This window comes from Anas acuta, chromosome 23, assembly GCF_963932015.1.
Source record: "Anas acuta chromosome 23, bAnaAcu1.1, whole genome shotgun sequence".
NCBI lineage: Eukaryota > Metazoa > Chordata > Aves > Anseriformes > Anatidae > Anas > Anas acuta.
This window is the reverse complement of record NC_089001.1, coordinates 2,025,037-2,049,529: the sequence shown is the minus strand read 5'-3', so window position 1 is coordinate 2,049,529 and position 24,493 is coordinate 2,025,037. Positions and strand designations below refer to the sequence as shown.

Genomic DNA, 24,493 nt, shown 5'->3' with positions numbered 1-24,493 from the left:
GCGAAAATTTATCTAGAAAAATTGTAAGCAAGTGAACAGGACAGAAGAGCTGAACAGCAGCCTGAAATTTCAATAACTAGCTTGTAAAGTAAGAGAAAGCATGCATCTGCCTCTACACAGCTCTTGTTCTGGGTGAAGAGAGGCTGGTGAAAGTGTCCTTCTGGGCCAAAGCTAAGTTGAAGAATACATCAACATGTATGGGCTTCTGAATGATTTCAGGTCACACAAGTCTCCAGAATCCTTCAATCACATGCAAAAATACTACTACTCTCTCTTTACTACTAGAGGGTTTGAAGTGAAGCACTGGCTTTGGGGCTAACAGTACTGCTATCTATTTTCTTACTAGAGATAGGTGGTGTAGGAGGATGTAGAGGAGTGGGTGAATCTGGCTCTCCAGGTCCTTTGGGTTTTGGAGCTGGAATGATTTTCTTCATCAGAGGGGGTTGTTCAGTGCGGTTGTTCTCTTCACGCTCCTGCCACTGAGCATAATTATGGTCAAGCGAAGGAGGCAGCACTGCGTTCGGCAACATACCACTGCTGAAAACGCAACAAGGAGTCAGCTGTCAGACCTGGCTGCACCAGATGACCTTGTGCACTGTATTGCTAGCAACACTGACATTCAACATACAGTAACCACTCACTTAATTACTTACAGTCCACACATGCTCTCAACAAAGACTATGACCGGCTGCTTAAATTTTAAGGTTTGTGATGCAGCTGTTTTCTTTTGAGGATAACAGATCCAGGAGAGTCACATCATATGAGGATAACGAGGAGGAGGGGGAAGGAAGGACAGGACTGACAGGCTGACATGCAGTATGCTTAGCTCTAAATAATGCTTTTGGTTTCTCTGGTTCATAACAGTGAAGTGTTTATAAAACCTGGGAACGTGACTGCTGTTTTACTTTTTGAAAGCAACCACCACCGCCACAACCACAACATCATAAAAAAACCCCAACCCCACAAACAGGCTCTCTTGATGCTTTTTGCTTGGACAGCTGGCAAATCACAGGATGTCACAGTCAGATGCAGAACAATTACTTACTTGCTTGTTACTTTATTTGGCTCCCAAAATCTGGACTTTTTTACACTGAACCATGGAAAAACACGCTCCATTTGCTGAAAGAAAACAACATTTCACTAGACACGTTATACAACAAAATGAAAAACTTAAAGAAATTTGTCCAAGATCTCCTGTAAATGTACAACTAGTAAGATTTCATGAACACCAACAACTCTGACAAGGTTATTTTATTCTGAAAATATCCATAATTGACCCTTTGAATTCCATCAGCTACAAACAGTGGCATAATACAAAGCAGATTTCAAAATAACTGCTCACCCGAATAAAGAAGGATTTGACCATGCTATTGGCTTTTTTAACTTCTGGCTGCCCTCCATCAGAATTAATGGCTGCTTGAATTATCTTCACAATATCATCACTAAAATCCAGCTGCAAGAAAGCCACAAAATTTTGCATCAACAGGATTATCTTCTGTACAGCTACATCATCCATTACCTTTTAAGGCATCACATGAACTTCCAGGTGAGTAGAAGACTGAACCAGAACACTGACTTCAGCAGAAAAATAATTTGGCTGTGAAGAAGCAATCAGCTCTGTGCAGTTGCAAACTGGCTGGCAGAATTGCTGCACAAACCAATCCATAACTCTAAACTTTCTTCTTAACCAAGAGTGGGCTGATGACAGATTTTAAATCAACTACACTAACTACCTCACAAGGATTTGGTCAAAAGTCTAGCAACAGCATGTTTGCAATGGAACTTTACAGTAAACATGTCTCCTCAAGACTATGAGATGTGTAGAAGGAGGAGGGGGAAGAAAAAGTAATAAATAAATAAATAAAATAATTTAAAAAAGGCACTCCCTGCAAAGAAAACTGATCTGGTCAACATTAGCATTTTATATAAATGAACCCTAAACAGATCATCCCTGCAAACATGAATTAATTGGTTTCCAGAAAACTGACTACCATCAGTGATATTTGACTAGGCTTTTTGCTGGAATCTGCACAAAAAAGGATGACCTATTCTGTTCCCACGAACACAAAAGACTAAGAGCAAAAGCAGTTTAACCAAGTATCACTGCTGGTTAAAGAGCAGCATACGACAGTGTAAATTACATGTCTTTGGGCCAACATTAACATGAGTGCCAGCCAGAATTATTTTTAGCAGTACATTAACCTGTTTCCTTGTTCATAAAGAAAAGGCTTAAGCATGCTCAGTTATAAATATCACAGGTCAGAAAGCAGTTCAGAGGCTATTATTAGAATAGAGAACTACAACTCTGACATACCACAGAAGTGTAACCTCCTTGATCCATTTTTCTTTTTACTCCTTCCAGATCCAGAGGTTGCTGCTCCTCCTGTTTACTGACTTCTGTTAGGACAGGAGGATCGGGACCTTCAGGAGAGCTTCTGGATGGTATGCTCTCTTCTGTCTCAGGATTTAAATCAGGTGGTTTTGCTGCCTGTTAACATCAGCAACCAGACAGACAGACATTGGCTATTGAAGCGTGGCTGCTACTCATGATGTATTCCCCTGTACGTTCATAGGCACAGAGATTCTCGTTAACACGAAACAGAGGAGACTCAAGTTCTGAATTCCCATCCAAAACACAGGGACAAAAATAAAAAGATTTTAACCAGCTTTTTGCTGCTACCTGTAAGGCACACAGCAGGACAGTGATCAGCCATGAGGATGAAGCTCACTTCTCAGAAGTCCTATTTCTGAATATGTTTTTCAAGACTAAATGCATTTCACCAGAGACCTCAATTGCCCCATTCCTTGAATAACTTTACCACCCTATTTTTCTTTTATTCTCAAAAGTCATAATCATAGATATCCACTTCTCTATTCCCATAGTAATGAACAAATTTTTTTAAAAAACAAACAAACAAAAAAGCAAATAACATGTACTGTGATTTAAGTACAATAAAGTTTTGAGTGTGATGCACAGCAATACCAGAATTAAATCAAATGCCAGGCAACACTTCAAGATGGACTATAATTATAGAACATCCTGAGTTGGAAGGGACCCACAAGGATCATCAAGTCCAACTCCTGGAAACAGGAAATGAGGCTTCAGCTTACCTGCCTATAACGCAGCAAGTGGCTAGTAGTTCTAGAGTTCAATAGGGCTGTTAAAACCTGTTTTAAAGAAACCTGCAGCTCCTTTTCCAGTGCAAGACGCCATTCTGCAGGATGCTGTTCTGTACAGTTAATGCAGGTGTATGCTACACTCTCAGGCAAGTTAGAGAGTATCTCATACATTTCATCTGGAGACAAAAAAAAAAAGAGCAAATAGTAATCTGAACTACGTTACTGAAGGACAGATACTGGGAAAAATCCCTACTCTGTATAGCACACTTACTGTTTAAATCAAACACCCTCTGTGTAAAAAAAGCATCTTGTGTAACTCATCGCGTGATGCCGCGTTTGAAACAAGTCCTAAGCTTTCAGGATGTCACTGATATATCATTCTACTTCATAGGTATTTTTCAAGCAGATCACAACAGGTGAGGGTGTTAATGCAACACTCAAGGAGAAAGGTCTAAAATTGGATTGCTTTGGTCTATTTGCTGCCCCATGTACTTAAGGGGTGAGGAGATAAGAATTTGACTTACCAGAAAGGTTTTCACATTTGGAGTGGACCCAGCGGTCACATTTTCCACACTGCATCATCTTACTCTCATAGTCATCATCATCATAGCATTTGTCACAGAGAGGACAAAAATTTCCTGAAAATAAGGTATGATTTTACCAGAAGCTCAACTGTCACACCTTACAGGCTAGTTGGTTACTTACTGGTGTGCTAAGAAATCAGCTCTCTGAAACCAATACAGTTGCATCTACTTTTACAACACTGAAATCAATGGCCACAAAAAACAACCAAAACCCCTGCCTGAAAGAATGGCTACCCACTTTTTTGTGGGGTGTAATGAGACTAATAAAAATACTATATGAACTAGCTTTACAGAGTAGAATGAAAATTGGAAAGATATACAGGCAAGAAATTAAGTGGAATAGTCAAGATTTTTTACCCTGAGATTTTTCCCCCAGCGTGCGCCCTCCTATACTCAAAGGCCTTATGCACAGTAACTAACGTAAAGATCAACCACTTTACAATACAAAATGTGCTGTTTTTAAGCCAGAAGACCTTTAAAATACCTTTTTCTTCAAGTGCTGCTTCAAACCGTTGATCAACAGGTCTGTAATAACTGCTTTATCCAGTACAGTGCTTAATGGTGAAGTCTCAATTCTCTCAATAAAACAATAGTTACTTTCATTATGCTCTGTAAAACGATGTATGTGGTTTTCCTACACAAACAATACTGCTCCAATTCACAGCCCCAGCACTAGGTTCCCTTTCTGTTTGTGCCAGTGATAAGCTCACCAGCCTGAGGCTCTCATTTCAATCTCCACTGACATCATCTCCTTAAAGGACAGAATCTTAGAAGGTACCTGCTGTAAACAATTACAATTTTACGTACCTTTTGCAAAGAGTTTGGCACAATCATGACACAGTGAAAAGTCGTGAGACCACTGTGCATCCCACCCCTTCCCTGGTGTTGTTGATCCACAGCTCTTGCAGCGAACACATTTGGTACATATCTGGAAGACAAATATGTTTGGCAAGAGTTATTTGCTTTTATCCATTGGCTTTTCTTTTGTACTAATGATACATTTCATAATTTTATTATTTAATGAGTGCTGATAGCTTATACAACGGAACAAGGAGTTCCAAACAACAGAGTTTCCACTATAAGGAGAAGGGCTCCCTCCCTTTATGGTAAGATGATGCTGATGCAAAAAGGGGAAAAAAAAAAAAAAGTCTTATTTTATCAGTTTTCCAACTCTGAATACAACGTGGTAGAAAACTCTTAAAAATTATTATCAACAAATACGTTACAGGCAAGGCTTTTGCACCTGTTTAGAACAAAAACTTGAAAGACACAAAGTAGAGCATGAATCCAAACTGTCTCTTAATACCACTATCAACTGGTAAGTTCGTTAACAAAGTAAATGCTTCAATTCTGAAGACCTTCTTCCACGTTCTGCGACTATGATCAGAAGAATTACTATAACTAAAAAAGGTATAATGCCTTGATAATGCTACTTGTTCAAGACCCATCTGCTTTACCACAAACCCACCTCATCAAGAAACCTATTCCCAAATGCATCTTCCAATGCAAGAGGCATCCTTCCTTAAGCTGATAAATCAGTGCACAGGAGCAAGTCAACTGCAGCACTTTGGCCTGTAGCATTATGATCAATTAAATCAATCATCCCCAAAAGAAATTTCAAAAAATCTTACCCAAACTTTCTTTTTCTTGGTGGGTTTTGTTGGGTAGTTTGGGCCCAGGCACTCCGGGTGATAGCTGTTTCGGCACTTATTGCACTCCAGCAGCTGCTACAAGAATAATGGGAAAGAGTATTGGAACAGAAACCCTAAAAAGGATGCAAAATCTTGGACATTTTCATTTTACATTAGATCCCTTATTCAGGGAAACAGGAGAAGTTGCAACTAAGTGAACTGAGATAAATTCACAGCCGCACGCAGCAGTCTGCACACAGAGTGTGAACTCCACTGTCTACTGTCCGAGTTACCAGCTGAGGGTGAGAGCAAAAAGCTCTGGGCACAGCGCAGAGAAGCCTAGCTGGGTCACTTGGAGGTTGGGGTACCTTGGTGGCCTGGTGCTGTCTCCCACACACGTGGCAGAACTTGCAGCGACGACAGCACCAGTTTTCCAGCTGGTCCTCCAGGGGCCGCTCGCTCTCCTCTAAGCAGAACTTGTGGAAAGGCTCACAACAGACCTGACAATACACAAACTGCAAGGGGGAGAGGGCGGTTTTAGCAAGTCAAAACCTTTTCTTAATTCCCAAACAAGCCCGCTTGCACTCCTTACTACTTTGAATTCTGCTTTACAGCTGACAGTACGAGAATATCTATGAGTATATTTTATAGGGGAAACTGAGTGTGTACTGCAGATAACCTAAATACATGCCTGTCTGCACAGATTATGCATCTACCAGCAAATAGTCTGGTACCTTTTATCTACATGCTCTGAGTACTGGTAAATTGGTAAAGGCCTACAGGCTTCTTCAGGATTTCCCTCCCTCCTTGTAACACAAGCCAACCACACCCAAAGAAACATTTAGTGGACAAGGAAGGCACGTTCAGAGCAAAGAGACATCTTTCCCTCTGTTTAGCTTGTATGGGCCATTTGAAAGCTCAAAGGATCCTCTACAAGGACAGACATACTAGAAAAAGCACAGTCCTTAGGGCACAAACACTGCAGGCACAAGCAGGACAGAGGAATTGTTTGTTCACTTGAGCAACTGACTAAAAAGGGGATGGCTCCATGTGCCACTGGATCTCCATAATCCTCAAGTGCATTGCTGTTCACGTGAAGAACTTAACCCCACTCTCCTTGAGTATTTTTCACCTTTTCTAGAGTGCTAGCATCACCTTCCCAGGACAGCTAGTCTGAACATTTTGAGAAGACGCCTGTCTTTTCCTGGAAATGCATTTAACAAAACTTAAGCCAAAATTCAGCTGTTTATGCAGCACCAAAACCTTGCCAGTCACGTTTCAGTACTGGTCTGCAACTCTTAGTAGATACAGACATACCTGGGAAAATCAACACTGCCTACCACCATTTCAGCAAAACTGAGCGATCTTTCCAATTTCAAGTTAACAGAAAGCAAAAGCCACTGCTTTACCTCTGCTGGGGGATTCCAAATTACATTTAAGAAGAGATGCAGGGGGCTCTTGAAAGTGCCATTCCTTATGTCTAACAGAGTTCATTTCTAAACTAAGCACCACAGAAGTTCTCAAAGTGAATTCAAATACCTTCCATTTTAGTATCTTAGGGCAGAGTCTAGCAAGGACAGATTTACAGGTATTATTTTAATTTCTTCTGTTTTAGGGATTATTATTATTTTTTGGTAACAACATGGTGCTGTAACTAAGTCATCAACAGCAGAACACAATGCTTTACCTCCACATGTCCACTGCTGGCACAGAGAAAACACACCACCCTGGGAGTAATAGGTACCGAGGTCACGATGCCTAACCCACCCATCTCCCAAACATTCTCCACTTCACAGTCCTCCTGAAAGTACAAAAGGATACATCACCATGCAGAATAAGGAAATACGACATCAGCATAAAGTGCTCACATTGCTGTGTTATGCATTCTGTTTCTGTAATTAGGCGTTCTAAAACAGAAATTATTTTAAACTTTTATCTTGGTTGTTTTATAACATATATTGCAATAGTTACAACTTGGTACTGTTCTTGCCAAGAGTTCAATAATACACTAACTTTCTCTCTACAGAAAGCAAGCCTAAAAAGCATGACAAAGTTTTTCACAGTTGCACGATTATTACTAAAAATGAAATTTCAGAATAATTACACTTTATTAAAACTTCATATTTGTATAAAACACTTTTGAGATCTCACTCTAATCTCCAGTATTAACACTTATAGATGGACTGAAAAATTATTAGGAAAATGTTAATTTTTATTATTTCAACACTGTAAAAAAAAATAAAATACATGATTTATCAGTTTAAAACCCCAGATATACCCAAAGTATTGTGAATTACAAATTACTAACATTTTCCCCAAATCTTGTTGACTCAAGTTGAGGTAAGGTTTTTATAGTTCCATCTTAATGGAATAATTCTTCATAAACCTCAAATTCTTGCTCATCCTCACATTGAGGGATAAGGTTTAAAGCTTTAAAGTCTCTCTTCATCCAGTACTCTAATTATAAGAAAAAAAAAGGCATAACAAACTTCTAAAAGTCAATCACGTCAGAAAGGTTCCTATTTACAATTCTCACTGAATGGGACCAGACATACAAACTTAGAAGTCACTGTCAGCATTCTTGAGGGACTCTACTTCCAGTGTTTAGAGTCAGTTAATATTCAAATACTTAAAACATTTTGTCCTCTACCTTGAAATCCACTCGGATTCTGTGGACTCCATCTGTAGGTGGCTTTTGCTTGGAACTGCTCCCATTAGTCAGAGTACTGAGCAAATTCAGCGTGCTGCTTTCTGGCTTGCTTATAGGAGGGGGCTTTTCCTAGTCAAGTAAAGGAGCCTGCATTAATCCCAGCCCCAAACATTAAAGCTTAAACAGTATTTACATTAAACACTACACATAATTCATATACAACAAAACAAGACAAACACCCCAAACCAAGAACAACAAAAACCCACAGCCAAACCATCACAAAATTAATGAGTTGCAAGAAAGTAACCATTTTGCAATCAGTTTTAAGAGCATTCCACACACAAATATATTTCTAATTCAATTTGCTGCATTTTCCCCTAGCATCATGTTATTCTCTATATTATCAGTGCTGTTTTTTTAATTCGCTGCAGTAGGGCAACTCTGGGTGTAAGTAGTACCTACCTATACATTTATCTCTCAGATTTAAATATATGAACTATTTTTTTTCCATAATGAAGTTGTTTCTAAGACAAAGGTAGTTCTTTCTTTATTTATTTTTTAATGGACAACCTTTAACCATACAAGTCTTAGAACAAATTAACTCCTAAGCTGGATATAGACATATGGCAGGTAATTTTGTACCCACATACTGACATAAGGTAAAGCCTAACATCTGTATAACTTGCTCAAATCACAGGAATCTACATGTTTCTCTTTGATAGGATTGAAAATGTCTTTCTTTTTAAATACCACAAAAGATCTTGAGTAGCGTTAGGAGTCAAGCTAGATCAGTCTTAAATCAGCATCCCAAGGAAAAGCGACAGAACTGAATTCCTATAGATATTTTAAGTAAAAAGCAAAAGGGTTATGTAATACAGTTTTACTTTCTAGATAGACAAAAGATTCAGGTTCTCAAAATTTATTGACTGTGTACAAAAAGCAGTATTCACCTTTTCTTTTGGTTTCTGTTTCACAGGGAAAGTTGGACGGGGAGCAATTTTTTTCTGTTTGTTTTGTTCTGTGCCTAGGAAGGGGGGGAAAAATTATGAGTATTTCAAGTAACTAACAGCAACCTGTGGAGAAGAAAAGGGAAAAAGTCAGCTGTGTAATGAGAGATGAATTTTAGACTGGAATTTTCCCATCGTCATTGGTGGTCACCAACTACGACGGGGGCAGTCTCTGCAAGGTGTGGCCAGTTGAACTTGCTCTGCTAAAAGTCTGAAGTGTTCCAGGTGTAAAGCAACAGAAGTCCTGGAGCTGCCTTTTTTGATCACTTTCCATGCTGTTCTGTACTACGTGCAATAGTAGCTTATGTTTTTGTAGTAGAAAAAATTACATTCTTGTTTCACATTCAGACTGTAAACAGTCAGTAAACTTCACAGTATTGAAAATATACTTCAAGGTTGCCAAGACTAAATGGCTAAAAATCACATTAAAGGTGTTCATCTTTTTTCCCGTCCCAATACATAATGCAGTTCAATAAAAGAAAGCCAGTTCTAAACAAAATTCCCAAAATAATTTGCTTTAATTTCACCAGGTTATAAAGCATTTATCAGTTTTAAAATCCAACAGATTTTAGCAGTATTACTCCTGTTACTTAACATGATTCAAACATATTGAAGATAAACAGTCCCATTTACCTATTTCTGGCTGTGGAGTCTGCTTTTTCTTAGGCTCAGAAGTGGTAAGTTTAGGAGCTTCTTTTTTCAAAGGTCCTGAGCTTGGTGGCTGAGGAGGGAGCTGTACTGGCTGAGATGTTTGTTTGCCAGTCTTTCTGGCACCAGGTGCAGGGACCTGTTTGGGCTCCAACAGAGGAGTAGAGGAATTCCCATCCTCATGTTTCTCCTCAACTGGCTTACGAGCAGGTTCACTGCTCTTCTTTATGGCATTGTCTTCTCTTGATAAAATAGTTGGAGGAGTTTGTTTCTGTCCAGAGTCCAACTGGTTCTTTCCAGAATGGCTTTCTTTCTTTTCATTCGTCTTGGATTTCTTCTCTTTCTTTTTTGCAGCTACGAAGAAAAAGCATCAATAAATTAAAGCAGCTATAACTGTGCAACTTCAAATAGTTCACTGCACTTTTAAGATTAGGAAACAAACATTTTGTTTATTCATTCAATTGAAGAAATAACTGTACTCATCCAAAAAAAAGTCAGTAAAATTAATGTACTTGTCTTATACTACAACCTGTGTTCTAATATTGTGGGCCTCTATTCTGACAGACTGGTAAGCAAAGTACTTATGTGGTAATGCAGCTTCACAGCTTAACTGTGCAAAAGAGAAAGCAGACTTAGCATAGAAAAGTTTAGGGAATTCAAGACAGCCACCTGGCCACCGTCACACTAACATGCAGACCTCCAGAGGTCCAGTCCCAGGATGCAGGGATTTAGCAAAATACATACGATGGCTCACTTAAGCCTGATGTCAGAGACAAGGAAGTGCCAAGAGATTTATCAGCCCCCATGTCGTTCAGAAACATAGAAATATCTGAGAATTGGTTCACCTGAAGTGCTGAGGGGAGACTGATCAGCTATCCGCAGCAGTTCCCTACAAAAGGGAGGAGAAACTACAATTCTAGTGCTGAAAAAGACAGTTATGGATTACGGACGCTGTCTGTACTCACGTTACTCCTACAACTTTCATGTGACAACAGCAGAACAGACAGGTTCCCTGTTAACATTTAATTTCAGACTAAACTTTCATAGCTCAGTGTAGTTGCAATGACAGCATAAAAAGCAATTTAAGGTATGAACATTTCTTTCTTATCCTACACTTGAGCCAAATCTTTCAGCCTACCTTTAGCTTGCTTCTGGAGATATGCTTTAGAAGGCATCCACTGTAGATTCTGACATTTCCTCATCCTACAAAGAAAGAATATGTTGTGTAATCACATATTGGAAGAAAAATGCAAGCACAGAGAGAATTCCATAAATATTTAATTTTTTTTAAGCTATCATCAATACACTCCCTTTCTTCAAATTATTTTTCCTATTTTTCTCATGTCTCATTCCAGATGGTTTGCAGTGCTATGCCAGGTTCTTCAAAGTGGGGAGAATAAGTTATAACTGAACTTCAGAAAAAGAATGTCATAAAAAGCACACCTTGATTCTAGATATACTCTCCTAAATTAAATTGCTTTTAATTGCGTTTTACTGTGATCCACCCTCAGCCCAGGCCAAATTCATTCCAGGCCTGCACGAGAGGGTTAAATCTGTTGTTTCCTACCTCAGAATGTGGATGTGCTCATCCTACTCTGCATAGGAATTAGCTGAAGAATTTCTCACATGCACAAACTTACTTGCAGCACTGCTTCTTTATATTACGCCCACCAAACTTGGGTTTGTCCAGACAGTTAGTACAGACACCACAGTCCTCTGGAACCTGGCAGCCTGAACACTGCCCACAGCGCCTTGACCGTCGCCCCTTCTTCACTGGTGGTTCTTGCTGTGTCTTGTTTCTGGTTACCGGCTTAATTGGTTTGATAGGTGGAGCAAGAGGTTCTGCCTCTTCTGAGCCGGCTATTGATGACTTATCTGTCAAAAAAAAATAATAAAAAATCTAATGTGAATTTACTGAAGTCATACAACGTTTCAGAAGCATCTAATGAGCTCATGGAATTTATTCTATTAAGTGTAAGTTTCATCTGCAGATCCGCAGGACCATACAAGCTGTTTGTGTATGTGTACATATCACAATACACACGTGGATATACACAGCCCTAACGTGTATCACATAGCACTTTTATAAAAATTCACAATGGTTAAAAGGATTGACCCTATTTGAGTGGCATTTTAACAAAAAGCCCAGATCAGTTTAATATACTATCCCCTGTTAATTGCTCGATGTCCTCATCTTTACAGGTTCAGATGTAGCCATATCTATTAGAGATGCCACTAACCCAAGTAGTCAACAAAGCAGACCTTCTGTGAATCCACAAGTGAAAACTGGAAGACTTAACCTACCGTCATTCCCCATGGAAGACAGTATCTTCTCTCGCTCTTCCCATGGTAAGGCACTCAGAGTGGGCATGTCGTCAGGAAACACGGCTCGCTTACGACCCAGTGCAACAGCTGCTCTCCTGCAAACATGTTTTATTCGTGGTCCTCGGACTGACGTTTCTGATGAATCACTCTCTTGTCCCTAGATTTCAAAAGAGGAAAACAGACAGTATTCTTAAGAGAGGTACAAAAACGAGACCGGGCCACACACAAAAACTTCTAAATAACCTAAAAAGAGTTAAATTATACCTCCGCTTGCATTTTGTAAGGGTCAGGATAAAAGTAAAGACTATCAGCCTTCTAAGCCTTGGATATCCAAGGGAGGATAAACTCAAAAGGACAAGAAGTTTTACTCGTTTGGAATTATAAGGTAAGTTTCTACCTGTTACTGGACAGTGAACTCACTCATGAAGCCGTATGTTATTAGGGCACTGACATCAGAAATTCAGAGTTGACTGGAATTAGGGTAAACAGACTAACATTGAGCATTAACTGATCTGTCAGAAGATCGATTTTGTAGCAGCAAACCTTTAAGATGAGGGGATAGTGTTTACTGAGGTGATAAAAGAAATGCAGCATTTTAGTACCATTTTCCACATTTTTAACTTAGGATTCTGACGTATTTCCTAATAAAGAATTCCACCCAAAGACTTAACTGCAAGGGCTTGGGCTTCTTAGTATAAACATGCCAGGCATACAGAAGCACACATTTATTCTTTTCAGGGACAAAAGCTTAAGAATTTTTTTATTTAAAATGTGCACTGATTTTTAACACTATCTGGGAAAGCGAACAAAGAAAATCCTCCCTGAAAGTGTATTTCTATCAGAAAACATCTACCTTTCCGACAGCTAAAAAGGACTGCAGAAGACAGTGGTTTTGGGGTGGGGGAAATGGGGAGAAGGAAGAGAAGCCAGCAGTAGGAAGCAGTCCTCCAAGCAGATGCAAAACCCCAATGGATTTTACTCCTTCCCATAAGTAACAGATCAGATCATCATAGGGTAAAGTTAAAAGAGAGAGAGAAACCAATATCAACTTATCTTTAGAAAGACTATTGCAGTTTGCTAGAACCATGCTTTTAAAAATGCCTACTACCCTTGATGCTTACTTTGCTTAGATTTACACAGAGAAACCGAATAAACAGTTCCACTGCACTGTTCTCTAAAAATGCACGCAGCTCCCCCTTGAACTGACTATGCAGTAGCTTTCTCTCCCCCTCAACTTCTGCCCATGCCTTCTCATTTTTGTATCATTTACCATCTGTTGCACTAATGGCTACTTAGCTTGGCATATTAACTCTTCACATTCACAATATGAAAGATACGTGTGACTGTCACTGCAAATTCAAAGGGAGATGCCCTCTGGAAAAAAAAAAGGGGGGAAAAAATACCTGTGCTTTTGGCTGATCTGCTTGTTTGAGGGACTTGCTCTTCTCAATCTTGTACAGCTGGGCTTTTGCTTTTTTCAGAAGACTGGCTACCCTTTTGTCAGTCATCGGCAGTTTGTCTGCTTGAGCCAACATAGAGCTGATGGAGGAAGCGGAATGTTTAACAGTGCTTGATGAAGGAGTAGAGAGACGCAGAGCTTTTTCTTTCTCCAAAGATGGCACAGTGGGGCTGAGGTCCAGATCTGATTTGTCCAACCCCCCTCTACCTTTCTTGGATGTTTTGGTTTTGATGGCTGTTGTATCTACCAGAGCAGCAGTGGAAACATCTGCCACGGGATCTATTGCTGTAGACTTCCTCCGCCCGGCAGTTTTTTTTGCAGAAGATGATGCTGCAACATCTTCACTGACAACTTTTTCTTTGGGCATTTTACCTACAGGAAACAAAGCAGAGCTACTCTGAATTTCTGACCCTTTTCTCCTTTTCTCTTTCCTTGACTCCCGTTTGTTCTCCTTCTCTCTCTCTCTGTCTTTCTCTCTGCTCTTGTCCTTCTCCACACTTTTATCAGCGTCTTTATCTTTGGACAGTTCCTCTGTCGCCCTGTCTTTGTTTCTGCCTCTCTCTGTCTGGGGACTTGGAGTGAACCAAGGAAAGAGAGGAGCAGGACTACTAGATGAGAAAGGCTCTGCTGGAGTGCTAGTCTGCTTCCTTTGTCTCTGGCTTCTTTCTGCTGATTCCCCAGACTGCGTTAGGGAATGGGAAGGAAAAGTAAAAGTTGAATTTAAGGCACTAGTGGCAAGAGAACTAACAGAAATGCTAGTTAATGAGGAAGATACAGAAGACTGTGGGGTGAGAGTTGTCAGGTCAGAGGTACTAAGTCTCCCACTTCTTGTCCTCATGGAGTGCGAAGGAGATCTGGGTTCTGAGCGGATAGGGCTAAACACTTTTCTCTTTCGTTTCCTAGAGGAGACACCTGTTGCAGCTGTTCCTGTAGTGGTTCGACCAACCGATGAGGGCAAAGTTACAGATTCAAAGATTCTGGAGTGGGCCTCGCTTGGAGTGAATCTCGGAGCTCTCAGCAGAGGACTTCTCTTGTGCATATCAAATCTTGTTCCAGAATGAAGAGAAAACAGCCGTGCTGGAGCTGTAGCACCTGGTGTTGAGAAGCCAGATGCAAAGCCAACATCCTCCGGTGTTAGTGGTGGGGGTCTGAAGTTATCAAAGATTGGTTTGCGAATAAGACCCTCTTTGGCATATTTTGCTGATGAGAAGTACTGTGGTTCTGACCTGGAATGCTTTAGAGAAGTCCACCTAAACGTTGGCTCTCGCAGAATTGATTTCCGTTTCTCTTGCATTGGTGCAGCAGACGTAGGAAGAAAGGGGGAGGCTAACGGTATGGTAGGAGGCATGAGCCAAGGAGTACGGTCTGAGATGCTGGAAGCGGGCTGTAGTGGTGGGGGAGGAGTGAGCAGAGGGGGAGGAGGAGAGGACGACGACTGCTGCTGCGGCACACTTGGCAAGGCTGAGAGTTTTTTAGCAGTCCTCTGGCCAAAACTTCTTTCCGTTATCGAAAACCTTCTGTTTCTCCTATCGCTGTTATCGTTCTCAGGGGACTGAGAAACAGGCAGAGGTGTGTGAACTTCTGGAGTATTACTTCGTTCCTCAGAAAGCGTCTGCATCTCCTCAGAAGCCTGAGAGTCTGTAGATGTATCAACGCTAGGGCTGCTGGACCGCGAGGAATCTGAAGACATCTGAGATGAATGCTGAGAAGCAGCACTGGATTTTTCACTGGATCCGCAAGAAGTAGCGCTGAACCTGCTGTTTGGTGTGGATTCTAGTCTGGATATTTTAATAGGAGGGTCATAGTCTTCATCTTCAATGAACCGTTTGGGCGTTTTAATAATCCGTGAAGAGATAGCGCTTACGACCGGCATAATGAACTGTCGGATATTTTTAAGCTGGGTTCTCCCCTTTCTGCCCTGCAGTTTGGCTGCTTCTTTCTCAATCTTTTTTTGCGCCCCCTTCTTAGCCCTCTGCAAGAGTTGCTTAGCAATTGTTGCATCCGTCCTTTTTGTAGAAGGTATAATCCTAACAGGCTTAATCCTGCGCGGACTCTGTCTGACAGCAGTCTTTTCTTCCTTTGTGAGAGGTGGTGTGCCATCCTTTTCTTTACGTATCCTTTGGGGTTTCTCCAGCTGCGAATTTATGACTAAGGTTGAGGAAGTCTTTAAACGTTCAGAAGACGGTGGCCTTCCTCTCCTGCGCACAATCTGAACGCTTTTCCTCCCGATCTGAAGTTTTGCCCCAGGCTTAAATTTAGATTTTAGTGGAGAGAGTTTACTAGTTCTTAATTTCTTAATTTTAGTTGCTTGCTGAAACGTAGTGGATGGCGACCTTTTGATTTTTTTCAGACTCTCTTTTTCTTCTTTGCTTCCCTTCTGAATATCTGATGTGCCTTTTACTTGTGACAATTTGAACTTCACGCTAGTAAGTGTTGGAGGTCTTCCTCGTCTTTTTTCCCCACTTTTCAATTCCTTCTTCTTTACTTTCTCCATGGGTGTGGTTTCAGACTTGCTTGAAGGGGAACACACTGATGAAGAGTCTGATAGTACAGCTGAACTTCGGTCAGAACTGCTCCGGGGCCTCCCACGAGGTTTTCGTGGACTAGATTTAACTACGAGGGAAGTAGAGAATGGAGAGGACACATTAAATTTCTCTAAGTGTTGGCTCAGTTTTATCCAGGTCACACAAGTATTTACTCTGCATAAATCATGACTCACATAAATTGCCAAAAACTTTTCAGTTCATCAACCAACAAAAATTTTATCCATCCATGTAAAGACCTCCTTCACAAGCCTCTTCGCATAAAAAAGGAGATTTAGATAATTTTTTTAAAATGCAAGCTTGCTTTTCTACAAGGACCATGTATGCCATTGCACAAAACCACCATCAATACAATGGCAAAAGAAAATGGTAATTCATAAGCAGATTTGTAACGTTTCAAATGCACTCAAAATTTATTTTAAACAAAACAAAACGGATCACAGTTGAAAGGAAAAAAAATGTCCCTCTTCACTAGTGCCATCCATCTAATGGATAAGTCAGTAAGGCAAGAACAACATACAAGGGGAAGTTGATGTAAGGTATCTTACTAAAAAAATGGTTTTAGTTCTGAAATACATTTAGCATTCAGGACTGCACTTGGAAGGATCAAGCAGATGTGCATGCCTTGATTACTCACCTCTACCAATGCATTTCAATCCATACCCACCAACCCAGCTATTCCAGTTCTGGGTCTTCACACAGCTCTGACAATGTACTTCATTCTTCATCTGAAACACCCTATTAGTATGGCTTTCCACAACAGAACTTGCTGGCAAGGCCAAACCAAGTAGAGTATTGTGGTGAGAGCATTTATTGACAAGAATCTAAATCAAAACCAAACTCGTTTGTGTGCATCCCGTCATGCTTTGATCCTACATTTAGAAAGTTTCTTGAAAAAAAAAATAATACAAGAACTTAACTATAGCTTATCCTTAAGCGTTCTGTATTTGTTTTATTAAAAAAAAAAATTGAAGGTTCCAGTTACAGGAGATGAGTTTATTGAAAAATATTAAGATGTTCTACATGGGATTTTTTATTACTGTTTCTTAAGATTAAATTGTTCCAACTGCATCTTAGATGGAATTTTGTAAAGAAATGTTTACTTTTGCACCTCGTGACTACTTCTGTCTACCCATAGCTGAAAACATTCCTGAAACTAGATCCTAACCATTACAATAACTGCCTCTTTAAAACACTGACTTCAGGCTTCAGATACCAATTTCATCAATATAACTCTTTTACTCAACGTTTCCCTGTTCCGCAGCAGATCAGATCTAAAAACACCACAATGACAGCATCCAAAGCTAAGCTGAATCCAAAGTGTGGTTATGGCCTTGATGGTGGATGAGATTTGAAACAACAAACAGGAAAGACATGACAAAACCACCACAAAGCAGCACACTCAGACAACATCCGTTCCTGCTGCATGCACATACCTGTGGGGGACCTGGTGGGACTTTGTACTTTGACTTCTTCATCTGAACCAAAACCTAGGAACTGTTCATCCTGCAACAGAGAAGTAGATGGAAATTGGAGGATGTGGATGTTAACATTTAAACACACTTAACCATTATCAAGGCATGAAGAGATGCTAGAAGATTTTCTCTCCCCAGGTAACGTACCCACATTTGTTCTTCAAGCAAACAATTACTAAAAAGGAAATACCACTTTTCTTTATAGATATATCAATATGTATGTATTTGTATACATAAACAAAGCAGTTATAGTTTACAACTAGACAATGAGGAGGAATTTTGGGGAAAGAGAGGACAAGTACCTATGAAAACAATCCTTTAACGCCTGCTCGTATCAAAGCACCAAGAACACATCACTCCATGGGCTAGCAGTCAAAGTACCCTAAGGAGCTACTTGAGCTAAACAAACAAACAAGCAAACAGCCAGCACACATCTCCGTGTTTATTTTTGTAGTACCACTGTAGAATAACTTCTTCCAAACTCATTTAAGAGACTGGAGGAGGCCCAGCAGCAGCTGAGGTCTCTAAGTAAGCCCGAGTGCCCCGGAGGTTCAGCAGGGCCTCTGCTCCCTGCAGCCTCTCCCTGCAGGCCTTGCCCCTGCTCCCAGAGTCAACAGCAGTGCTCACAGCCTCTGCAAGGAAGCATACAGTTTGGGGGCCTCTTCCTTCTATTTTAAAGTTTTTTTTTTAACCTGACAGAGATGACAGAAATTTTGAAGACTCAGGAATAAAACCATTACAACAAGCGCTGTAAGAAGGCCAGGTGCAGGTTACAAACAAAGGAACACCGACCTGAGGCGCGACACAACTAGGAAACAAACTCAGGCTAGAAAACATCGATTTTTGAAGTGACAGCTGATTTATGAAATGACATTTTTTGATGCAGCAAAGCCCATCAATACTCCGATTTGATGCTAAGGGCGCTCTGTGCAGATTAAGCCATTTTTTCCAGGGAGCATGCAGAAGTGTAAAACCTCACGCCGTGCCACCAAACCCTGTGACAATCCATTTTGATGACAACCCAGGTTTCCTGATGCACTTTCACCTCAAGCAGCTACGTTCTCCGTTCTTAAATCCCCTCTCTCCTCGGAGGCCGGCCACACCACTTGTTGCTCGCTCCTTTAAAGCGTCGCACGCCCCGGCTGCGTGCTCGGAAGCGGCTCCCTGCTCTGCTCTGGAGGTGCCACGGCTCGGCTGCACGCCGCCTGTAACACCCGGCTGAGAAGGGAGCCGTGGCTGAAGGCTGCCAAGCGCATGCTCCACGCCGCACGCCCAGCGCCGCTCCCACAGCACGTGGGCGCGCGGCGAGATGTAAACAGCGTGCGCAGGGCTGCGGCCGGGGAAGGGGCCTGGCGCCACCAGAGGGGATGCTGCTTGCTGAGATATCAGGCTGAAATGCTCTCCACAGTGAGGCAGAGAAGGCAGGCAGAGAAGCCGCAGGCTGCGTGGGCACAGAGAGGTTCAGAAGGGTATCGGGAACGGCCGCCCACCCTGAGCGATTTTTTCCGCATTAGGCTACCAAGAGGGGTACCTGCAGAGCTCTCAAAGACACAACGCGAATATCGTGCATCTTAGGCATGGGGAAAGGCCAAATATTCATACAAATAACGCTTACTTGGTGTGTATAAGCACGCTTTCCCCAGGAAAACAAAATTCAATGCCACAAGCAGGAGGTTGTTAAAGCAACAGCCTCCTGAACAAGAGCTGGGAAGAATACCTCAGCTCTAATTGCAGACGTCAGGGCAGGGAGTGTGCTGCACGACAGTGCTGAGCTGCCCAAGAGCAGTGCTGCTCCAGGAGACAGAGCTGCAGATCTCTGAAATCCCGGTTCAGTCCCTGCCCTCTGTGCCCCACCATTCTCTCTTCAGAGTTCAGCCATCGGCACCCCGTTCCTGACCTTGCGATGGGTTTCACCCTTCTTCTTTTCTTCCTCTTACATCTCTGTTAAATTAACCGTCACTCCCACTACGAAATATTTACATTATTTCTTCCTTGTCCTCCTGTTTCTCAGCAGAGTACCCAGCGATGCTCCATGCTGCCTGCAGTGCTCTTTCTGCCACCAAGTCCCAGCCACCGGCACTGCTCCCCCACCCGCTCCCACCCCCAGCCAGCAGCGCTCGCTGTGCACCTACCTGGCCTGCTCTGTATTTTACCTGTTTGCAGCCTGCTCACCTGAAACCTTATCTGCCTCCTCATGGACTAAGACAGACACGCATTCGAGCTAGGGAGGAAGTATGAGAAACAAGCAGACAGCTACAGGCTCCGGAGCAGAGAGTGCTCTTCACAGAGCCAAACTTACATTTAAAGAAAATGCATCTCCTTGCTGAGAGGAAGGCTAACAATAACTATTGATTCTATAGACCACTTGGTGGAAAAGACAGCAACGATTTCTTTCCATGGAACAATTCAGTTTGAAGGCTCAGCTCCAGCTGAACACCCCCCAATGCTTCATTCGCTGCCTGCACGGGAACGGTGCTGAGCAGCTCTGGTTCCAGATGCACAGTGCTGCGGGGGGAAGGAAGGCACACATCTACAGGAACTGACCCCTCACCTCTGCAGGAACTCACCCCTCACCTCTGCAGCTCCAGCCTAGTCACCAAAGGCAGATCTGCTCTCATCACATCTCCAACAGACCGTTTAAAATACATGACACCACGTATACGTGGATATATATTGGTGTTTTTCCCCAGAAGAGTAACAGATGCAAAGACTTTGCAAGACTGAATTACTTGCCTATCCCTGCTGAGAGAGGCAAGTTTAACTTTAATTAGAATAATACCTCGCTCCAAGACCAGTTAGTGGCACTCGACCTCCATGTGTATGACACATCTGCTGGTGGTGAACTACTGCAAACCTCAGGCAGCAAAAACGGAGATGCCCCTAACATTAAATGCAGTCTCTAGGCACTTAAAACTTGCAGCTTTTAAAGAACAGCGAGAACCACGTCGTGATCAGACACAAAACACTACTGAAACTGGAAAAAGCCATTCTATAAAATCAGCCTTAGTGGAGCCGTGTGTGACTGGCGATTACGGAGCACCGAGGGACACAGCTCCTAGCACTGAGGGCAACCCCTCTGCTTCAGGTTTCCGTGGGTGGTGGCACTAAGAGCCCTAACATGGGAAGAAAGTTTGTCACAGCCTTACAAACACAAAACTTTTACAAGCTTGCAATTAAAACCAACCTCCCTTGCAGTAACAAAGTTGCAGAGGTGTTAGCTCCCAGCAATAAGATAAAAGAGCTGTCCAAGAGTCCTGAACTGCACCTGCCGCTACGTTACTGTAGCTGCTAGGAATGCCTTCGTAAAAAAAAGAAAAACTAAAAATTTGGGACCCTATTATTTTGTCTGAGGCTATTAAACCAGCCTGCTCTATTTATGCCCTAACCCACAGCTGGAACCTGCGTTATTCTCAAGCTGATCACTGTGGGTCCCTTCCAACTCCAGCTATTCCATGACTGTTAACTTACTTTTCCAATGGGATTGATGAACAGATCCATAAATAAATAGATTTTAAAAAATGAATTCCTTTGGCTTCATTTCCAGCGAGAAGCAGCCAGAGCTGTACGTCATTCAGGTTTGTTCCGTGCTGCTCCTGCCTGTATCACCAAGCTCAGCCCAGCACTTCTCACAATCTGGGCTGATGGCCTTGTAGCCTGGCAGAACGATGAGCGAGTGAGAAGGCCCCAACACCAGCACTCACGGGCAAGGCTCAGCCACCCCGTCGGCCGGTCCGAAGTCAAAATTCAATTCTGGGGCAAACGAAGCAGGAACGGGCACTCCAGTTTTTCAGAAGTCGCCGTAAAGCACGACAGATGGAGAGTGATTAAAAACCATCATGGGTTTGAACATGACCTCATTTACCTGGGAAAGAATAATGCAGCACCAAAAGGTCGCTGGGGATTATAAATCAAGGCAAGGCTCGCCTCTCGGGCAAGGCACCAAGCCTCACTGAGCAGGCCCCACAGTACCACTACTGCCACTGACTAGTGCCTGGAAACATCTCACACATGCACAAACAGCTTCAACAACAGCAAACTTTGTATTACTGAAGTATCTCAAAGGCTGGGCTACGTTTTCTGGCTCATTTCAACGAAAAAAAGTTCACATCACATTGAAAAAAAGATCACTTCTTTTGTGATCCCTTTTGCAGCATCCCTAGCTTGATGCCTAGGAACTCACCCGCTGCTGTGCATGGGGCTGAACTGGGGGCTGAACCCTGACAACTTCCACACTGACAGGAAAACGCAGCGAGGGAATAGCCTCGGGGGCTTGTGCAGCACGGCCACCTAGCTCAAAGCATGCAGCTGCCCAAGAAGCATCCCACTTGTCCTTCACTCAGTGGCCCCCAGTGCTGAACAGAGCAGCCAGGTGCAGCATCTCCCCGCTGAGTCCCTGTGCCTGCCCCTTCCCAACCAACCCTCAGCCTAGGGAGGAGATGGGGGTGCCTTGCAGGAGGTGCCGCATGCATTTTACTCGGGTAAATCCAACTTTACGTTCCCTGGCGTGCGGGCACAGCAGAGGAGCACCTGCCTGCTTGTGGAAGCCAGCAGCACTGCTCCCATGCACTCAGCCCGTCAGGAGGATGAGGATGCAGCCTCCACAGGGAAGAACTTGAAAGCCAGCTGAGCAAGCTGAAGGATGAACAACTGACGGAGACACACAGCCATTTTTTCATTTCCTCCACATGTGATGCACTAAGATCTATAGTATGGCACTCCAATTACAATAACTAATAACATCACCAATAATAACAATAATAGCAAAAGGGCATAATCCTGCAAGAATCTGCCCTGTGAATTTTCCAATTGAAGGCAGAGCAATGTCCAAAAGCCCCTGGAGCAAAGGGGTGGGTGTGCACTGCTGCTCCATCCGAGGCTGCCTTACCTGCTGTGAGGAGTGAAACCACCTTGATCCTCAATTCACAGCTCAAACACCCAGGCGGCTTTGCAGCGACCATTCAACATCAAATTAGGAAAGGGAATTCCGAGGCAGACAGAATTTTAATGCCCTCGTGAAAAATAACTCATCTCCACGCTCAGCTCCGGCGTTAAGTGAGGCAGGGAGGCGGCAGCCACTCCTCCCAGCACGTGGAACTGGTGCTGTTTCAAAACAAGGCGGCCACCAGCGAACATCCAGGGCTAACAGCTGCTTCGTAAAGGAGCCTGGTCCATGGGCAATGGCAGCAGTGCTACGAGGGATGCTGTCAGTGCTGCTGTATGGCACCTCAGCCCCAAGGCTCTGCAGCTCGGCGCTGACTTTTGGCCTGACGCAGGTTTCTGAGGGGAAGTGTCACCGCACACCTGACAGCACAATAACCGTGCCAAAGCTCCAGTGAGACTGCCAGGATGGGCAGGGAGCTCTGAAATGACAGCAGCACCAGGCAGACAGCACCTCCAGACTTCCCTTGTCACAAACTGCACACAACAAGTCAGGAAAACACCATCAAATTCCCCTTATTGCTTAGGCATCACTGCCACCATGCAGAAGGATAACACCACACCAGTGCCGCCGTTCTCAAGCAGTTATAGTTTAACTAAGCACAAAATCCCCCCCGCCGGCTCCTGCCATGCCAAAATCAAACACCATAATGCTGCTCCCTTAACGCTAGCTGGTTTCAAGATAACTCAGTGAAAAACTGAACTAAAACAGAAGTATTCGTACAAAATCATCAAAAATCTGGGGGATATGCAGTGACATGCCCAAATTCAGATACTTCTATATTAGAAATCAAGCCCACTACATTCTGCAAAATGTCCAGGGAGACGTTTTGCAGAATTTCCCCAGCAATGGGAAAACTGAGCCAATGAGACACCCCAATGCTCAAGAGCAGCTGCTCCTGGTCCATCCCAACATGAGGAAACTGCAACTTCACAGCAGGAAAAGGGATGCTGGGTCTGCTCCTTCCCTGCCCATGAGCATTGAGATCAGTATCAACCTACAGACAACAAGCCACTGAGCTTATTTCCCACTGTATATAATAATTGACAGGTTTTAATAGCTAAATAGAAAACCTAAAAAGATCTTCAGATCCAAGAGATATTTCCTTCCTTCATTAGCTGCTGGTGCCAAGAACGTATTTCAGCTATTTTGAAGCAAAGATGCCCTAAAAGCAAAACTGCCATAGATCTTTCAAAGATGCCTTAGACTTTTGAGATGCAAAGGCATGCTTTAAGGCAAATGCAATGGGAGCACCAACAAAAAAACAATAAAGATCCAGTGCCATCAAAAAAAAAAAAAGGAAAGAAAAGAAACACAACAGGTTGCTGACCACCGCCCCCCCCTCAAAAAAAAAAAAACAACAACAAAAAACAACACCACCACCAAAAAGGACAAAAACCCAAACACAACCTTTTCAAGTTGTTAACTCTGTGGTCAGATGCATTAGTGAGGTTTCAGTCATTGCTGCCACTGAACTACCTGAAGAGACACTAACTTCTTTCAAACGGGCACAGCAAATCCCATTCAACCTGGGCTATGATAAGCAGAGCAGTTTACAAATACAGTAAACAACCATCTTCAAGGTGTTTGTATTAAACAAAAGGGATGCTAGCAGGCAGCCCAGCTGGAGCTATAACTATCGTGTTCATTAAGTTAGCAGCATTCCCAGATCAGCTCTAAGTTTGTAAATCCAGCCCCCCCCCCAAGCATCGCTGCTGCTGGACCAGGAACTCTGCAGCTTGGAGATGCTTGAGCTCAGCTGAGCTCCACTTCACCTTACCTACCAAAAACAAGCCCAGAAGTAAACAATATTCTTGTACATGCCTTCATAACCTCCAATATCATCAGCGATGAAAAAAGGAAAGCAACTGCTTCTTAAAAGGGCGACAGATCCACAAAACACAGCCTCGCACGCTCTGCACCTGACAGCCCGCCTTTAAAGCGGAGACAGAAGGAGCCTTTCAGCACCAAAACCCCTTTCCTCTTACAAAGGAACCGGAGGATCTTCCTGCCAGAGCAAGGACCCGGCTGGCAAGCGCTGCGAAAGGAGAAGCGCGGGCCGGGAGCGCTGCAGCGCGTAGCGAGCAGCACGGCCCCATCATGTCTGCCCTG

The 24,493-nt window shown here is 42.8% G+C and overlaps 1 protein-coding gene across 4 annotated transcripts in view; it reads right to left on the bottom strand.

Annotated features, from left to right (window-relative positions):
* Window positions 1–24,493, bottom strand: part of KMT2A (lysine methyltransferase 2A) — a 44,521-nt gene that overhangs the window by 18,755 nt on the left and 1,273 nt on the right. Inside the window, exons 2-20 of one of the 4 annotated variants that reach the window (XM_068659349.1) lie at window positions 17,404–17,473; window positions 14,337–16,037; window positions 13,369–13,796; window positions 11,945–12,122; window positions 11,281–11,515; window positions 10,779–10,843; window positions 9,626–9,994; window positions 8,936–9,009; window positions 7,986–8,114; window positions 7,023–7,136; window positions 5,704–5,850; window positions 5,336–5,431; window positions 4,512–4,632; window positions 3,645–3,758; window positions 3,112–3,296; window positions 2,315–2,488; window positions 1,343–1,453; window positions 1,046–1,119; window positions 344–537 (exon numbers count right to left, since the gene is read on the bottom strand). In XM_068659349.1, coding sequence (XP_068515450.1) covers window positions 344–537; window positions 1,046–1,119; window positions 1,343–1,453; window positions 2,315–2,488; window positions 3,112–3,296; window positions 3,645–3,758; window positions 4,512–4,632; window positions 5,336–5,431; window positions 5,704–5,850; window positions 7,023–7,136; window positions 7,986–8,114; window positions 8,936–9,009; window positions 9,626–9,994; window positions 10,779–10,843; window positions 11,281–11,515; window positions 11,945–12,122; window positions 13,369–13,796; window positions 14,337–16,037; window positions 17,404–17,473 — 4,579 coding nt within the window. Of the gene's footprint in view, window positions 1–343; window positions 538–1,045; window positions 1,120–1,342; window positions 1,454–2,314; window positions 2,489–3,111; window positions 3,297–3,644; window positions 3,759–4,511; window positions 4,633–5,335; window positions 5,432–5,703; window positions 5,851–7,022; window positions 7,137–7,985; window positions 8,115–8,935; window positions 9,010–9,625; window positions 9,995–10,778; window positions 10,844–11,280; window positions 11,516–11,944; window positions 12,123–13,368; window positions 16,038–17,403; window positions 17,474–24,493 lie in introns of all 4 variants that reach the window. The other 3 variants (XM_068659346.1, XM_068659348.1, XM_068659347.1) reach the window with 3 other exon arrangements.